General features: G+C 39.2%; 2 protein-coding genes across 3 annotated transcripts; one reads left to right on the forward strand and one right to left on the reverse strand.

Moving 5' to 3' along the window:
- Positions 1-33: 33 nt before the first annotated feature.
- LOC146378364 (CD209 antigen-like protein C) lies at positions 34-7,557 on the reverse strand. 2 transcript variants are annotated; one of them, XM_084944393.1, is made up of 7 exons: positions 4,925-7,557; positions 4,509-4,589; positions 4,322-4,429; positions 4,050-4,244; positions 3,680-3,840; positions 2,465-2,589; positions 34-1,503 (listed from the first exon to the last, which is right to left on the reverse strand). In XM_084944393.1, coding segments are annotated over exons 1-7 (819 nt in total). In that variant the 5' UTR covers positions 4,926-7,557; the 3' UTR covers positions 34-1,355. The 2 variants fall into 2 exon arrangements, with proteins under 2 accessions (XP_084800519.1, XP_084800518.1); XM_084944392.1 differs by having other exon boundaries at positions 4,826-7,557.
- Positions 7,558-7,597: 40 nt separating this feature from the next.
- tspan13a (tetraspanin 13a) lies at positions 7,598-13,410 on the forward strand. The gene is made up of 7 exons (XM_084944394.1): positions 7,598-7,965; positions 10,087-10,254; positions 10,366-10,446; positions 11,507-11,617; positions 11,711-11,821; positions 11,950-12,050; positions 12,741-13,410. The coding sequence occupies exons 1-6, from the start codon at positions 7,903-7,905 to the stop codon at positions 12,022-12,024; spliced, it is 609 nt and encodes a 202-aa protein (XP_084800520.1). The 5' UTR covers positions 7,598-7,902; the 3' UTR covers positions 12,025-12,050; positions 12,741-13,410.
- The last annotated feature ends 3,575 nt before the right edge of the window (positions 13,411-16,985 follow it).

The following is a 16,985-nucleotide window of genomic DNA, read 5'->3' on the forward strand; positions in this document are numbered from 1 at the left end:
TAAACACTAAATGATGTGATAACTTTGCCACTTGTATCCTGTTAGACAGGGAGGATCCTGTGGGTCATAACCGTGGAGAGAGTGGTGGTGTTGAACACAAACACTTTTATTTGGTGATGTATTTGATGAATTTGTCCGGGAAGTTACTGCGAGCCCCTTTTAATTCTCAGTGGACTTTAATTCTCATTTGTCTGTGCAGTTTACCCCTAACACTTTCTTTCTGCACTTCACACACTGCAATAACCTGAGATGTGATGAACTACTACATCATTTATATTCTGGTTATTTATTTATATTGCACTTTTTAAAGTCAATAAACAACAACAACAATAAAAGCATAAGAAATTGTAGCAAATTATTATGAATGGAAACAAAAACTTGATGGGAAAAAAGAATTTGACCAGCACTGTAAAACAGACAAAAAACCAAAATGCGTAAAAACTGTAAACCACCCTTTAAACTGGTCCACAGACAGATTTCCATTCAATGATTAGTTTTATTAAATGCATCATAATACTGCGACAGGCACAGCTCAGTGGAGGCGAGGCTGAGCACACAGCTGTTGCTCCAGCTGCCTGTGTTCTTAGGTATCAGCCTTACGAGTGTCCAGATGAATGAGTAAATAAAAGAATCACAGTTTTTATGAAGGTGGGAGCTATCCACACCGGCCAAACCACTTTAAGCTGGAAACACTTTTTTTTCATAATAACATTGAACATTTTAACATGAGAGTCTCTTGTAGGATAAGCCAGTTAATTTATTACACACTGTTTTACTGTTTTAGTTTTAGACAATAGGCACAACACACACACACACACACACACACACACACACACACACACACACACACACACACACACACACACACGCACACACGCATATTATTATTATTATTGTTCAGATTCTTGGTTTCTGTTACTATAAAAGGAATAAAGATGCTTACAAGTTACGCCCAATGAGCACGAACAGACTGTCACTTCCTCAACTGGAAAGGGAAGTTTCACAAACATGTAGTATTAATAAATAGTAACATAAACACATTCATGGCTGTCTCTGCATTTACATGCATCGGAATATGTTTCTTTTGCCATCTAATACATTAGAAATCACATAGTAATGACAAAAGAGCACATATGATTACAAAAAAGTACAAATGCTTTAGCAGAGCAGCTCAAATGTGGTGTGTGATTCTGCAGCATTTGTTTAAAAATGTAACTGAACATAAATCAAAACAAAGAAATTAATTATTTTTTACAAAATCAGTTTGACACAGAAAAAAGCTCATTGCCTTTAATTCAAAAAACACAAGGAGTTACAGTCACATTAAATAACAATTCTATTACTGGGACTGATTCCTAATCTGCTTTAATTAACGCTCGTCTTTCACAGATCCAACAGTTTCTCATGTCACAGCTCTCTTTGCCCCAGTTGGCCAGAGGGGGCGCTTTTGGTAGGCTTAAAGCACAATATCTTCTGTTGACACCTTGTTGCATTTTCCAGTACCTAAAAAAGTCACATAGTGTCAGTTTGTATGCCTACATTTGACAAAGTAATCTTTATTGTATTTCTGAAATTCAGCACGTGGAGTGCTTGGGTACCAAAAATAAGTCAATGATCTGTGTCAGTCTCTGCACACAGAGCATTCCTGATGGTAACAGGGATCGAAGCAATTTAACCAACACAGAGGCCAAAAATGCACACTTGTGTTTGGTCTCGCAAGAGTTTTTAACAGCTTTTATTTTTTTTCACTCTGCTACAAATAAGTTTGTTGTTTATTAGGGTTAGCCAGGGTTTTCCTTACTTGGATGCATGCAAGACGTCTTTTTAAGTTAAATGAAAACACTTTGTGTTTTTTCATTTCACAAATGAAAAGAGAAAATGCAAACAGAAAACAAGTCTGCCGTCAACATGTGCTGATTCGACTTAATCGTCACTTCCTTGAGCTATTCCAGCCTAAAGGTTGTTTTAACTTGGATTTTTAAAAAATCCTCAAAATTATTTGGAATTGGTTCATACTGTAAACTTCTTGTGGCTGTAAATCTTAAACTTCTTGTTATTAGAAGAAGGGAATGTTGAAACAATTTTTATGTTCTGCTTTTTACTTCTTTCACCTGCTGCCATATTTTTTAAAGGGTATTTGCAATGTGTTGTTAAAATGTGTGTGTGTGTGTGTGTTTTTGCACTTATACATCTTTGTGGGGATCAAACTTTGACTGTTACTATACTTGTGGGGACCAACAGTCCCTTATGGGGCCCAAATTCTAGGCCTCATGAGTTTGAAGGCATTTTTGAGGCTCAAAATGTGGTTATAGTGTCAGGGTTACAGTTAGGTTATGGTTAGGCATTTGTGATGGTTAGAGTTAGGCTAAGCAGCTAGGGAAAGCATAATGTCAATTAGATGAGCTAAGTAAGATATAATAGGCAAGTATTTGTATGTGTGGTGGTGGGCGGGGGTCATGCTTACGTCACAGTGAGATTACTTCCATCTACCCACGTCCACGTGTCCTTTGGGCCCTCTGCTCTCAAACCGATCCAGTAGCCATGCTTATCATCAGCGTGATAGTTCTTAGTGTGGTTGCTGATAAATTCCTAAATTTGTAATACATGTGTTATCTACCACATAATAATAGTCGGGTTTTAGTTTTCCTTTGAGATAAAAAAAAACGATGACTCGTCTATAACAGCAAAAAATTATAACAAACAGGTTTAAAAAAATAACAAGGTTTTCCTTTTTTGCACACTATGTTTACATTTTAAATGGATAAAACTGGCTTTTGTTCCCTCAAGAAATCAACACTCAGTACCCATATTGACAAAGTTTACACAATTATCCAGACTGTTGGCTGTAGTTACAGCTGCTGGGTTCCTTGGCTAAGGCTTGTTAGACCTGATTGCCTGGGAGGTGTTGCTGAATTACCTTCTTCAGATCTGTCCACAGATGATCTCTCCAAACTGCAAACTCTGATCTGACGCTTAGAGTTTGGAGCTCTTCAAAATGAATTTAAGTTTGTCCAATCAGATTAAAGAATATTTTTCTCTTGGTCTTTTAAACTCTCAGCCTGTGCCTTTTACTTCGACTATCCTTTGTCTGATGTATGAAGAGTCGTTCTCACTCTCTTTTTAAACACTCTGTGAACTCTGTAGGAATGATCGCTGGTTTCTTTTCCACAGCTCTGACCAAAGATCATGTCATTTACTGAATTTGGAAGTGAAGGCCACAAAGACTATTTTAAAGAGAGCAGCGAGCTAGTGGGAACACTCAAAGCTTGCAGTTCCTTTTTTCCTGAATATTTCTCTTTTCTTTTTAAGTACAAGTTGAGGCCTGCTTGAATCAAAACATAACTGAAATATAAAGCAAACCCCAGTGCACTTCAGAGAACAAGAATCTGAATAGTTTTAAAATAAGAGATTTCAGTTTCCATTTTTTACAGTATTTTTAAGTGTTGAGTGAGGAAGAAATACATTTTCTTAAAATCCAGTCAAATGGCAAAGAGGTGGGAAAAGACTGAACTGAAGGAAGGTAACTTGGCTCTTTGAATTATAGTTGCATTAACTTCCTCTTCAAACCTTCCTGTCTAAATCGCTTGAACTTTGACACTGTTTTTCTCTCTGTGTATGAAAAAGCTCTTTCACTTTATTTAAACTTTAAAAAAATCTATACAAATGAAATCTGGCTCACCTGTTCTTCCTGACTTTCGATCACTACCAGAGCCGCCTGATACATTTTGCATTGATCACGACTTTCATCCCAGCTCCTCCAATAAAACGAATATTGATGTTGGAAAAAAAAGTAACAGCTTGACTGAAACAGCACCCAGCCATCCAGGCAAGGTTTACACACTGTTCAAAAAAAGAAAGGGACAACAAGACCAGAATCATTTTAGAAATCCAACTTTACAATACGTTACAAAGAGTTTTTTAGATTTGAAGATTTTTAAACAGTTTAAAACATTAAACCTTCAAATAAAAACATGTTTGCACCGGTGGGAGTCATGACATGAAGTGAGTAAAAAGTAACATAAAATTATATGAAACTAAGACATGTTCACCTTTCTGTGGGCAGTGCTTTTCCACTGAAAATTCCTGATATTCCATGATGACTCCGATGGTCCAGTTGAGATGGTCTCTCTGTCTGGTCAGCTCCTCTGTCCGTCGCTCTGAGGATGTTTTCTGTGTCATCAGCTGCAGGTTCTGTGCTGTGATGTTGGCCATTTCTCGTTGCTGCTCACTCATGACTGTGTTAACTGCAGTCAGATAAGAAACTGTTAGTGTTACTGACTGATTACACTAAGGTCCTTGAATACACTGCAGGTGGACTTACAGTGGAAGATGAGGCCGATGATGACTGACACCAAGATGAGGCAAATAATCACCAGACCTGTCACAACCAACGCAAGCCGACTACAGGGTGGAGCTAACTCTTTATTCTCTACAAGAATAGAAAAAAATGTTTATTTTAATGATTGAATAAAAAATATCATTTGTTTGTTCAGAAAACCACAAATAACCTGTTATTACAAGGGATGCATCCAATTTCATCTCCTCAGTGTTCACCTCGTCGTAGATTGTTTCTGTGTCTTTTGGCGTCACTGCAAAAACAAAAAGAGTTTAAAGGAAATGAAAACTCATTTGCAGTTTGTTCTTTGTGGGGATTATTTATGAAACTTTACTTTTTAGATCACCAAAAATAGCAGTGCTAGGAAAGAACTGACATGCTGAGTAGCATAACATCGCCAGAATTAACCAACTGGTATTGATCGTTCCCCAAAACGACATACATCACAGTTTTGGCGATGAAAGGGAAGAAAGTAAGTCTGTCACTCACCGTATGTTGGATCTCCCTTTGTCTGAAATATCACTGTCACATAATTCTCTTCTTCCACCATTATTTATGTGTTTGCTGTTTATTGTCAGCGGTACTTACTTTGTTAATCTCGGAGTCAAACAGCCACTGTGGGTTTACTGGTCAGTGTAAGTGAGAAGTGGACCGTTGCAAGATCTGCACTTCTTCTTTTTGTCAGAAAGCGGGAGGGTTGTGGTTATAAGAGGGACATTTTTCTTTTTTTAGATAGTTTTGCAAGAAGAGCAAAAAATATGTCAGAACAAAGCGACGGCTGTCGCAGAGTGGAAGACTCACATTTCCAGGATACTAGTGTGGTCATTTTTTTCATTTGAGTTTAACAAACAACTACCCTCAGTGAATGAAGTGTGTGTGTGTGTGTGTGTGTGTGTGTGTGTGTTAGTTTACAAATGTCAGAACTAAGTAACTGTAGCATGAATGCTATTGTAAAAATGATGAACTTCATCAGTTCAGCTCGACACTGTCTGTTGGCAGATGTCAACCAAAGCTAACTTTTAACTTCCAAATCATTTCCAAATTATTAGGCACATCCAGCTCAAACTGATCTAATACAGCAGTGAAATAAATCAGCCACAATAAAGCTTAATGTTTTGGATCAGTTTGTGTTGAAACTTCAAATGTGTGATCAATTTTTAGGCTTCACATTAAAGGTTAAAACTTCCAGCATACTTGAGTTAACCTACATGGCAGACGTTGTACGTACTGAGTACAATCAATCATCACAGTTCAATCAATGCCACTGAAACATTAAAAACTACAGTGGCTTGCAAAAGTATTTGGCCCCCGTGAACTTTCCCACATTTTGTCACATTACAAACATTTTTTACAAATAAATAACAGTAAATACATGTAGAGTGTGGTTTAAGAGTTCAACGTGTGTTTCATGCAAACATGCAAATAATCAGAAACTTTAAGGACTTAAAAACAGAAATAAAGACAAAAATTAAATATTTTATATTCTTTATTATAATTCAAATTTTAAAAAATAAAATAGTTTAGAGTAATTTAAAAAGTTAACTGACATTTCTTTGACTTGGATCTGTCCACTAAAGACTTAGGGGTAACTGTAGATTTGATCATACATCAATCTTTTTTGGCTAAATCAACCTGCAGTCATTGTTCCCCTGTTAGAAATATGGGTGTCCTTCAAGGTTCAGAAGATTCAGAAGCACTGTGACAGAGGGAAACATGACAGAGTCTGAAACTGTGTGTGAAGTGAGATCGCTTGTTATTGGGGTTACTAGGAATATGATTGTTAGGGTTTTCTCTGTTTACACATCAATTAAAATGTCTTGATGTATGCTCAATCATCCAGTTAAGTAAATCTCCAAAAGTTGATTCTGTTCATCTGGACGTAGTGTTTTCCCCAATCTTATAAACAGTACATTTGCATAATGACTGAAACCAGCCCAGTGAACCTGCAGTCAGCTGAGACTGAAGACGTCACTTGGATGAGTGACAAAACGTTTCTCCCACTGAAAACGTCCAGATGAACAGAATCAACTTTTGGAGAATCAATTAAAATATAAGTATATTTATATAAAATTAATTCAAATGGAATAATGTTAAGAAAACAGGGATAACCCAAACAATCAGCAATCTCTGCTTCTTTGTAGGGTCCTTACCTTACAATATGAAACACCTTGAGGAAACTGTTGTTGTGATTTGGCACTATATAAAAAAATTAAACAGAATTGAATAATGAGCCCAAGCACACCTCGAGGCTTTGAAGACCAAAGAAAACCAAAGATTGCTGACTGTTACTGGACTTTCCAACACAATCATGTTCATGCATGAAGCTCTGAAGAAAAAAATGTCAGAACATATTAGGATAATGTGACCTATGACCTATGAGGCTGCTGTCATTTAAACAAAAAAGGGGAGGCAACTAAATACTGAGATAATCTGAAGCTCGTGTGGATTTGACACAAACTGATGTTATATATCTGTTGATATTATCATTTGTAATGAAGCTCTTTGCTTTTGGACTCCTGCTGGCCCAAATAAAGAAGCAGCATTGTGTTGCTCAGATGGTTTGTGCATGTGCAGAGGAGAGATGGAGGATATAGTGGACAAAGAAGCTGCCAGGCAGGAGGAAAAGAGGACCTCAGGGAAGTTTCATGGATGTAGTGAAAGAAATGAATGGTAAATGGCCTGTATTTGCTTTACTAGTCCCTAAGGACCCCAAAGCGCTTTACACATCCAGTCATCCACCCATTCACACACACATTCACACACTGGTGATGGCAGCTACATTGTAGCCACAGCCACAGTGGGGCGCACTGACAGAGGCGAGGCTGCCGGACACTGGCGCCACCGGGCCCTCTGACCACCACCAGTAGGCAACACGTGAAGTGTCTTGCCCAAGAACACAACGACCGAGACTGTCCGAGCCGGGGCTCGAACCGTCATTCAACAAATAAAGAAGCAGCATTGTGTTGTATTATAATGCATTTAGTATGTTTTATCGCTCCATCTCTGAAACAGGAATGCAAATACACAGATTCATGTAAGTCAGAGATGTACACAAACATGCAGCAATTTCTAATTTGGCCCATTTAAGATGTAAACGAGCTGTTTGTGCTGAACGTGGTGGTCCGCGAATTAAGAAAACCTTGATACTCTTGATCCGTGATATATTTTTCATCCACAAGGGGGAACTATAGAGTAACATAGTCCCTACTGTGTAGAGGATTTAACTCCAAATCATTGTAGCAAATTAAATCATGTTCCGTGAGAGGACCTTTACTTCTGCGTTTTGAGATGTTAATCGTTAAAATGAATAAGTTACCATGAACCAAAGTAACTTAGTGAAATCTTCTTGTGAGATCATCTCGAAATTTCTGCAATCAACTGCTTGAACAACAATCAGTGAGTCACCTCAGCTGACAAATCAGCGCGCAGGATCTCTCCAGGAAGCACCTGTCGGGTCTCCACCTGCAGATCAGCAGGTACAGCCACCCTTAGCGTCAAGAGAGGCACGCCGAGAGAGCTGGAGGAGAAGAAATCTCGTTTTTAAACGTTTTGTCCCGAGAGCAGCGATGGTTTGCGGCGGATTCGTTTGCACCAAGAACGCACTCAGCGCGCTCAACATCCTTTATGTGGTGAGTTGAAATATGTTGATGTTTGCTGGAGGGTAAAATGTCTCCTTGAGGGCCACTTGACGTGAGACCTCTCTAGTCGGTTAATTTACAACTAAGAGCGGAGAAAATGCGTGTTTGCCATGGCAACGAGGTGGCAGGCGTAAATGATTACTTTTTAGGTTATTTATTATTGTTTTTATTATTTTTCTACTTCAACTTTTATTTCCAGTGCCAAAATTAGATGTGCGTAACATGACGTTTTGAAAGCTGATCCAGTATTAGGCCCAACTTTAATATATCAGCAGTGATTATGTGGCCTTTTCTTCTTTGTTTTGTTTAATAATCAAACTGAGTGCTATGTACTGCTTTCCTATGAGCTGTAAAACATTTAAAAAAGCACACAGGATTGTTAATGTAATGTCATAAAAGGAAATTTCTCAAATGGGCTTCACACAGGAAATATGATTATTTCATCAGAAATTTAAAAAAGTGTAGCATACACTGGGTCAGGTGCCCTCATACATAAACAAGTATTTGCACTCTTTTAGTAAAAATTATAATCCTGCTTAAGTAATAGTACAAACAAACAAAAGTATTTAAGTAAAAGTACTCATAATCACTTACTGGACCAAAATGATTAATGGCTTTGACTTTAATGCTGTAGCTGTTGCTAAGCAGCTTAATAATGACACACCATGATGTCATAGTAGATTTCTAGGATAAGCTCTGACAGGTAAAATGAATGAATCAGTGATCAAATTGATTAAAGCTCCATAAAATGGAACAAAATTAAGAGCTCATCAAATCACCATCTAGAAAAAAAGTGAAGAAAGATTTTCAGTATCCGTCCTTGTTGCAGTGGAGCTGAATCAGCGTGTGGGAGAAAGTGCTCAATTCTCTCAGTAAGTGATGCAGACGCTGGGCAGGATCCTCCACGTATGAGCCACGGCCACTCAGCTCAAGCAGCAGTGACAGAAGAGGCAGTTCAATCTGAAATGTTCCTTCACAGGAACATCTCGAAATAGAAAAATAAACAACTAAAGCTTTAAAGTAAATGGTGTTGAGACCAAAGTTCAAAATTTTTATCAACATCGTTGATGTAGAAACTAATATAACACAGGAATACTTAAATGGCTACTGTACACTGATAACACTGTAAACATGGACTTGTTCTTATTTTGTATTATAGAAGAACTGTTTCATATTCAACTTTGTACATAAAGCATGTTTTTTTTAAATTATATTAATAATTTATTTATGTATTTAAGCATCATTTTAAAAAGCCACGTATTCTTCATTTCTGATCAGCTTTTGGTCTGGAACTCTTTGCTGGGCGGTTGCATTTCAGTGGATTTGAGTCCAAAGTGACCTTCAACGTTTCATAATTTTGGAATGGCTCCTCTAGTCAATTAAACCTTTTGTTTTGGTTTCTTTCCTTTTTGGGGGACAGACATTCAGTTTGTCACTGCGCTCTACAGACCAATATTCTGTAACACAAGTCCATTTGTAACTCTACATTTTCTCAATGAAGTGTTGCTTTCACAGGTTAGAAAGTCAAAAGAATTTTCCATCTCACAATTCTAGATATAAATTATGTAATTCTTTTATTTGTGGAACAAATATTTGGTATTACCACCTGAAGTTGATCTTCTAACATGGACAGGTGGAGATGAGCTCTGGAGAAGAGGGATAAAAGTCAGGATAAAAGGTAAAGCAGTGTTAGTGTACGAGGGAGGCCGGGTGGAGACAAGTGTCAGGGGTGATGTCAGCAAGAGCGAAAGGAATGGTTTACAAGATGGTACAGAGACCTGATGTGACTGGGACAGCCCAAAGCTGGACAAAGAGAGTCTAGGAGGCTCAGATGGTTTGTGCATGTGCAGAGGAGAGATGGAGGATATAGTGGACAAAGAAGCTGCCAGGCAGGAGGAAAAGAGGACCTCAGGGAAGTTTCATGGATGTAGTGAAAGAAATGAAGGGAGAGCATATTCAGATTTTACTTGCTTAGTGAGCTTAGTTTCATTCTGCAATCAGCACCCTGAAAGTTGATTCCTGCCCCTCCTTAAAAAACAGTTCCTGGTCCAGACTTAAAAAATGAGACTTTTCCTTCTTTTTCCTTGTGTTGTCACACCTTTTCCCCCTCAGCTGGTGAGCCTGTTGCTGATTGGCGTGGCAGCCTGGGGGAAATGGTTTGGCCTGGTCTCCAGTATCCAGGTGGTGGCAGGGGTCATCGGCGTGGGAGTCTTCCTGTTCTTTGTTGCCTTTGTGGGTCTGTGCGGTGCCCTAAAGCACCACCAGGTCCTGCTCTTCTTTGTATCCTTCACACAAATCCAGGATTTTATGCTCTAGTAGATGTGTATCCTGAGTTTTAATGGCTCGTAGGCATAGCAACAACACGCTTTAAACTTCCTCAACTTGGTCCAGTACATGATGGTTCTCTCCATAGTGTTTGTGCTGCAGTTTTCAGTGTCCTGTGCATGTCTGGCTCTCAATAAAGATCAACAGGTAAGTTTATTTTGTCTATTCTAAACAATCCAAACAATATTTTGGACACCGTTTGGCTTTTAGACAGTTACAGGCAGACAAACGTCTTTAACGGCTCTATTCCAGTATTATTTTTATATTTGAGTATTTCCGCTATCTTTCTTCTGTATTTTGAGAGTCACTCTTTGATATTTTACTCAGTTATAGCTGCTTGATTATAGTTACTGTGCAGATTCAGATGAATCATTAAAAATATAAATCATAATGAGGTTTTTCAGGTTTTAAAAAAACACAAATGGGACTTTTAGTCCCAGGAACAAACTTGGAGAACTGCTGGTAGCTTCAGTGTTGGGGACTGTAGTTAAAACAAGATGGTTTTATGTGGAAACGCAGTATTTATAATTGATTTCATGTCTCTGTTCTGGGACCTCCACAATGGTGAATACGAATATGTAAAAATACAAAGTGGTAGAATCAGCAGGCAGAAATTTGCACTTTGCTTTGTACATTCAGACAGTTAACAGCAGAGCTGCACCTGTTTTACATGCCAAATAAAAATCTGAGTTTAAGCAACATTAATGTTAGATCTTACTGTGCTTTAACAGTGACACACTGATATCTAAGTCTTCTAAATTATGTTGTCTGCAGTGTTGCAGGCTTTCCTTCCTCCATATAAAGAGCCTACATGTTTTATAGCGCTTATAATGGCTTCGTGATCACAGGATAACATGTGTGGACTCAGGGTCAACACAGTGGCCTGCTTGAACTGACACTGTTGAGACTCCTCTACCAGATTGCAATATCCTAAAAATAGTAGAGCTTAATAATAACAATTTAGGAATGTACTCTAAAAAGCGAACTTATTCAGAGTTGGTCATTTCTGTTTAAGGAGCTACTGAATGCAGGACTTTAATTAAAGAATGTTTGCGTGGCTCTGTGAGGCACATGCAAAATTCACTGTGGAGCAAAGCGAGACAAATCAATGAGAATATGCAAGGTCTAAATAAAGGATCATTTCAGGATTACTTTTAAGTCTCGTATACCTGAATTGAGCTCCAGTGATGCTGATTTTCATCTGCAGAACTTGCTGCTGGAGGCCGGATGGAACAAATCTAAAGGCACTCAGAAGGACCTGGAGAGGACTCTAAACTGCTGCGGCTTCTCTCAAGTGGACAACAGCTCGTGTCCTGCTGTGAGTAAAACACTCTGAAAAGATTTCCTAGATTTTCTTCTAAGAAGCAACTTGGTCAAGATTGTGTTTTGTTTGCTTGTTTTGTTCCTCCAGGTCTGCGTTAACACTTCACCTTGTGTGGCCTGCGCAGACATCCTCCAGAATTATGCCGGGCAGGTGCTGCAGTTTGTGGGCGGCATCGGCCTCTTCTTCAGTTTCACAGAGGTCGGGAAAATGTCATTACAGTGAAGCTAAAAGACTTGTAGTCTGCTGTGAACGGGTGCTGATGTGTGCTGCAGGAGGTTTTTGTATACTGAGAAAACTGACAGCTGCTCATTTGTTGTTGATTTCAGGTCCTTGGAGTCTGGCTCACCCACAGATTCAGAAACCTCAAAGATCCTCGATCCAATTCCAGAGCCTTCCTGTAACCGATCGCATGTAAATCAACCCAAAAGTGCGCCGCTGAATCATTTTTTTTCTCTTTTGTTTCGTAAACCGAAGTTATCTCTGTGTTTGTAAGTTCTAAAACGAGTCTGCAGCTTTTGATGCACAGTCGGGATTAAAATCCTGCATCCTTTGAAAGCACAAAGCCTCACAGCTCAAATGATTCAAACCGTATCATACTCTGGCCTTACCTAAACTTTGGCTGTTTAATATCTCCACACTTTTAAAATTGTACGCATTTGACAGGAAATGAGGAAAAAATAATGGATCCAGCTTTAACTTAGATATTACTCGTAAGAAAAGATGCCTGCTGTGGCTCTGGCCCAGGAGCTTCTTACTGTGAGGCAACAGTTTTACCTACTGAGTCCCTGCCACGTTTATTACTAATGACACAGTGAATCAACATGGCATAAAAGCTCCCTGTGTAAATGGTGCAGGCAGTAAAATGTTGTGCAATGTTAGAAAAGTACGATTGCAAACAAGGTTTTAATTTTATTAGACGTCTGTGTTATTCAATGCTTCGCTCTCTGTAAGCTGACATGTCATTGTCACAAAGTGATCATGAATTCAACTTCTTGCTTGAATTATTTCATCTTTAAAGGTTTCAGTCTTTCTTTTATAACTGCTACTTAAAATAAGAAGCATGTTTTGTTTTTTTCACTGTGAACATTGTGAATTCTTCTTCTCATTTAATTTCTAGGATGAAAACACTGATAGGACTCGTGTACTGTATATAAGCCGGCTTGTGCTGAAACATGTTAATCAGCCGTGTGCTCGTATAAGGCACGTGCTGTTTGACGTGTGCTGCACTTTTCTCTTTGTCAGGACGTCACCAGGAGCTACAATCAACTTTGATCTCGAGTACGACATAAGCAACATGCTGCTGCTCACACTTCTCTAAATGAACTGTTCTTTTTTTCCTGTTATGCTTCTGTCATTACTTTCTCACAGATATATTTGAAGTCAGGATTCTTGTCTTACTTATGTCTCTGTTAAAGAAGGAGACCAAGTATGAGTAGTTATTTATCGGTAGCTATTTACTGAAATGGAGATAATCTTATGTCATGTGATCTTAGTAATCCAAGCTTCTGTTGACTGTGGGCTTGAAAATGATGTCTTTTTGAAGGATGGTCAGTCATATACTTTTCTTTTTCGATGCATGTTACTGTCATAACTCTCACTGGTTCTGGTATTTATGTGAAGGCAGTCATCAAGTTAAGCTGATTTAACACTCATCAGGCCTCTGCTGACTCATTTACAGTTGGAGTTGGGGTTTAGGTTAAGTTAAAATCTCCTGTTTGTTTTTTGGAAAACCAAATGTGAAAGCTGTTAATGGAAAAACGCTGTCAAAATAAATGTTTAAGACTTCATTTGAAACATATCTTCTAGTTTTTGAAGCTTACTTACACGCTAAGCTTACTTAACACGTGGCCAAAACAAAATCCAAGCCTATCCCTATAAAAGCTACCCAAGCCTTTCTGGCAGTAAAGAAGAGTAAGGCTAATTATTACTTTTAATAATGAAGGCCGGGTAAATACCCGCTCCTCATCACGTAACCTATGTTGTTTCCCTGAGTGAGCGGCTCTTCTCTGCTCTGAACATGTCATGGAGCGTGGTGGTCTCGATGTGATGGAGAGGCCTGTCAGTGAAAACTACAAGCTCCTGGTTTGTGCTCCCGTCTTTCTCTGGCTGAAACAAATGAAGCATATTTGCAGCTCATTTTCTTGCCAGACAGTTTGACTTGTCCAACAGGAAATGGCAGATGAATAAACTGCTCAGATTTTGTCATTTTGAGTGTTATCACATTTCCTTCCTGTTTCCATTCTTTATGCTAAGCTGAGCTGACCAGTCGCTGGTTAAACAGACTCCTTCTTGAACTTTTCCTCTAAGAATCTCAATGATTATTCTGTCTCGTCTTGAAGCGGTAATAAGGAGAAGCTGTGTGAGCTCCGCAAACAATACACCTTATGCAAATAGCACAATGCTGGCAGGATGAGGACACACCACTGCCTGAGACGGGCTGAACGTGTACACTGAATTGTTTTTTCACAGTGGGTTTGGCTGTTTGCAGCGCTAACAAATTAAGATTAGGATCAGATTAAAGTCGAACCTGGCAAAGCTTGTTTGTTTTCGCTTGTGTTACTTTTTTCCTTCCTCTGTTTAAAGCACATCCCAAGTCACTGGAACAGCTCTCCTTCATTTTTCAAATAAGCAGCAGGACTGAGGTGCTGGCACAGACACGGTCATAGAGCTTTGTTTGCCAGATCCGTGCTGTTGCCGAGGTGAAGGTTGCTCAGCCACGTGACTCACTCTCATTCCTCACCCTGAACAGGATGCAGATCAGGAACTGCAGTCCTCAGGCGGTCAAGCCTGTTCATCAACATGTTTGTGAACTCAAACAGCTCAGCTGCTGATTTGGCAGGTGAAACAAAATGCTTTGTGTACACATTAAATAATAAAGGCCTCCTGTGTTCAAATGTGCCAATGCAACTGTAGAAAATGAAATTCAAACCTCTGTCTGAACGGTATGGGTTGTTTTGCAGCATATCTGACTTAAATATCAGCTGTTTGCTTTCTGGACTTTGTTTCTTATAGAAGTTTACATCTCAACACACAAAGAGTAGTTTGAAATGTTTTTCTTAAGAAGAAGAAAAAGAAGGAGGAGGAGGAGGGGAAATCTAAAATCAACATTTCTGGGCAGGAAAATATTAGAAATGCTTTCAGGGTCAAAGTTCATTTTAAAGGAAGCTGGGAGGAAGCACATGGTCTGTGTGTTCTTCATGATTTTTAATGCCTGAATTATAAGAACGTCAGATTATTTTGTTTTTGCAGTTAATTTTCATTCAGTGCAACAGTACCAAAAATAAATGAAATAAGCAGTTTGGGGTGTAAAAGGACAGAAACTAAACTCTCACATTTAGAAATACTGTCAGGGTGGATTCAAGAAAAGTCGTCCAAATGACGATCGCATCTCTGTGACTTCACTGAGATCCTTCACCTTTAACTGTCCTTCTCATCTGAGAAAGTGTGGAGCATCTGCAGCACTGAGGCTCTTGTTGTGACAGCATTTATCACATTGTCATCTGGTGCTCTCTGCACTGGTGCTTACTGAGATAGGCTGTGATGGACAGATACACTGAGATTCTTTGGATCTGCAGTAAACTCAAACCTGTCCAGGTGCAGGAACCAGAACTGAAGAAACGCTAAAATATGAGGCGTGGCTAAAAGGCTCCCTTTTAAATTAGGAAAGGCTTTTATCATTTGTTGGTAACAGCACACATATTTTGACTGACAGAGCAAGGACTGGTCTCCAGGACTGCTAAAGGACACTGTACACTCCTATAGTATCAAGTCTTCATTTACAAGATAAGCCTGACCTAATTCCCATCCTGCACGGCACCCTTTTGGACTCTAATGGGACTCGTTTCCAAAATAAAACCGGTGTTGTATTAGGTAAGACTCGAAACTAGTGATTGAGACCATAAACTCATCAGGATTTTATTGAGGTCATTGATCATGTGGGAAGCATCAGTGTTGTCTCAGACTTCTGTACAGTTACACATCCAGAGAAGATGCCCCCTGCTGGTGATTATAGGGGATGCATGATTTTGCTACTTCTCTTTTCTGACTTTAGTATTTACACCCATCTTTTATGTCTAGTCTTTGTATTTCAAAGTATCATCAGGTATTCAGCACCCCCTGGTGGGCAAACTATAGAGTAGTCAGGACATTTATTTCATTTTAGTCCTTTATTTATTTATTTAATTTCGGGATTTTTATTTTAATTTTTTATTATACTTATACTTTATTATACTCATGATAGTGAGATTTAGATACACGTTTATATATAAAAAAATTTATATATCCAGGTTTCAATCTTTCAGGTCAGTTCTTCTATCTGCGGGTGATGATATCTCCCCCCCCCCCAACTTGTCGTCCTGGCTCCCCCTTGCCGTAGCATGTGTGTTGTACCTCATCAATCTATAGCTCTGTGAGAGTCCCTTCTTCCAAATGTTGGAATAACTAGTGTTGTCTATGAAGGTTCTCAGTCATCCAGGTCATTGTAGTCTAAGGAGCTTAGAAAGAAAAGCATCTGGACTTCTTTAAGTTGCTTGAAGATGTTTCACCTCTCATTCAAGAAGCTTCTTCAGTTCTAGGGTCAAATGGTGGAGAGTCCCAGATTTAAGCCCTGTGGGAATTTCCCCCCAAGAGGGACAAAAGGACCCCCTAATGATCCTCTACCTAATCACATGAGCCAAGGTGTGAAAGCGGGTGTGGGTCCCAATCAGCCAGGGTTTCAGGTGAGCTCATTGTGAAACCTGGCTCCACCCCATCATGTGATTTCCTGAGGTCAGATGACCCAGGATGTGAGTGGGCGTTAAGGCGCCTGGAAGGGATCTCAAAACTGGATTATAGATGGCAGAGACCCGCCTCTGTTCAAAGATGGTCGCTCACAGTGGACATAAATGGCTTCTTTCACTCCTCTTTCAAACCATCTGTCCTCTCTGTCCAAAATGTGAAAATTGGCATCCTCGAAAGAGTGACCTTTGTCCTTTAGATGCAGATGGACAGCAGTCTTGTTCTGCATACACTACATTGTTAATTTTGTGTTTAGGAGTTTTGTCTTTGGGATGAACCAGTTTTTGTTTTTTTGAGTGTGTTGCTGGGTCTGAAGTACACTGGGATGTCATGCTTGAAGTAGTGTTCCAACAACATCCTACTATTGTCGTCTCTTGTTCCATGACTTCATATTTACCCTCTCTCTGCGGTAGGCTTGCTTAGCATGGGGGGTTAGGACCTTTACAGACGCGCCAGGTGGGAATCAAACTTGCAATTCCCGGTGTGTAGTTTTACCACTACACTATCCAGCTATGTTTTTTTTTTTTTGATACTGCAAATACTTTCCAGGTAGTTTCCACAAAGCAGTTCTGTTTGAAGGACACAA

This window comes from Perissodus microlepis, chromosome 11 (assembly GCF_051167445.1).
Source record: "Perissodus microlepis isolate ML-2025 ecotype Zambia chromosome 11, ASM5116744v1, whole genome shotgun sequence".
Classification (NCBI taxonomy): domain Eukaryota; kingdom Metazoa; phylum Chordata; class Actinopteri; order Cichliformes; family Cichlidae; genus Perissodus; species Perissodus microlepis.

Bases quoted from the DNA above. Each gene is read 5' to 3' on its own strand.
- tspan13a (XM_084944394.1), top strand. From the start codon at position 7,903: ATGGTTTGCGGCGGATTCGTTTGCACCAAGAACGCACTCAGCGCGCTC. The intron at 7,966-10,086 runs GTGAGTTGAAAT...TTTCCCCCTCAG, and splicing joins CGCTCAACATCCTTTATGTG to CTGGTGAGCCTGTTGCTGAT. The intron at 11,822-11,949 runs GTCGGGAAAATG...TGTTGATTTCAG, and splicing joins TCTTCTTCAGTTTCACAGAG to GTCCTTGGAGTCTGGCTCAC.
- LOC146378364 (XM_084944392.1), bottom strand. From the start codon at position 4,886: ATGGTGGAAGAAGAGAATTATGTGACAGTGATATTTCAGACAAAGGGA. The intron at 2,590-3,679 runs GTGAGCCAGATT...TTACAAATTTAG, and splicing joins TCGAAAGTCAGGAAGAACAG to GAATTTATCAGCAACCACAC. The intron at 1,504-2,464 runs GTAAGCATGACC...TGACTTTTTTAG, and splicing joins GGAAGTAATCTCACTGTGAC to GTACTGGAAAATGCAACAAG.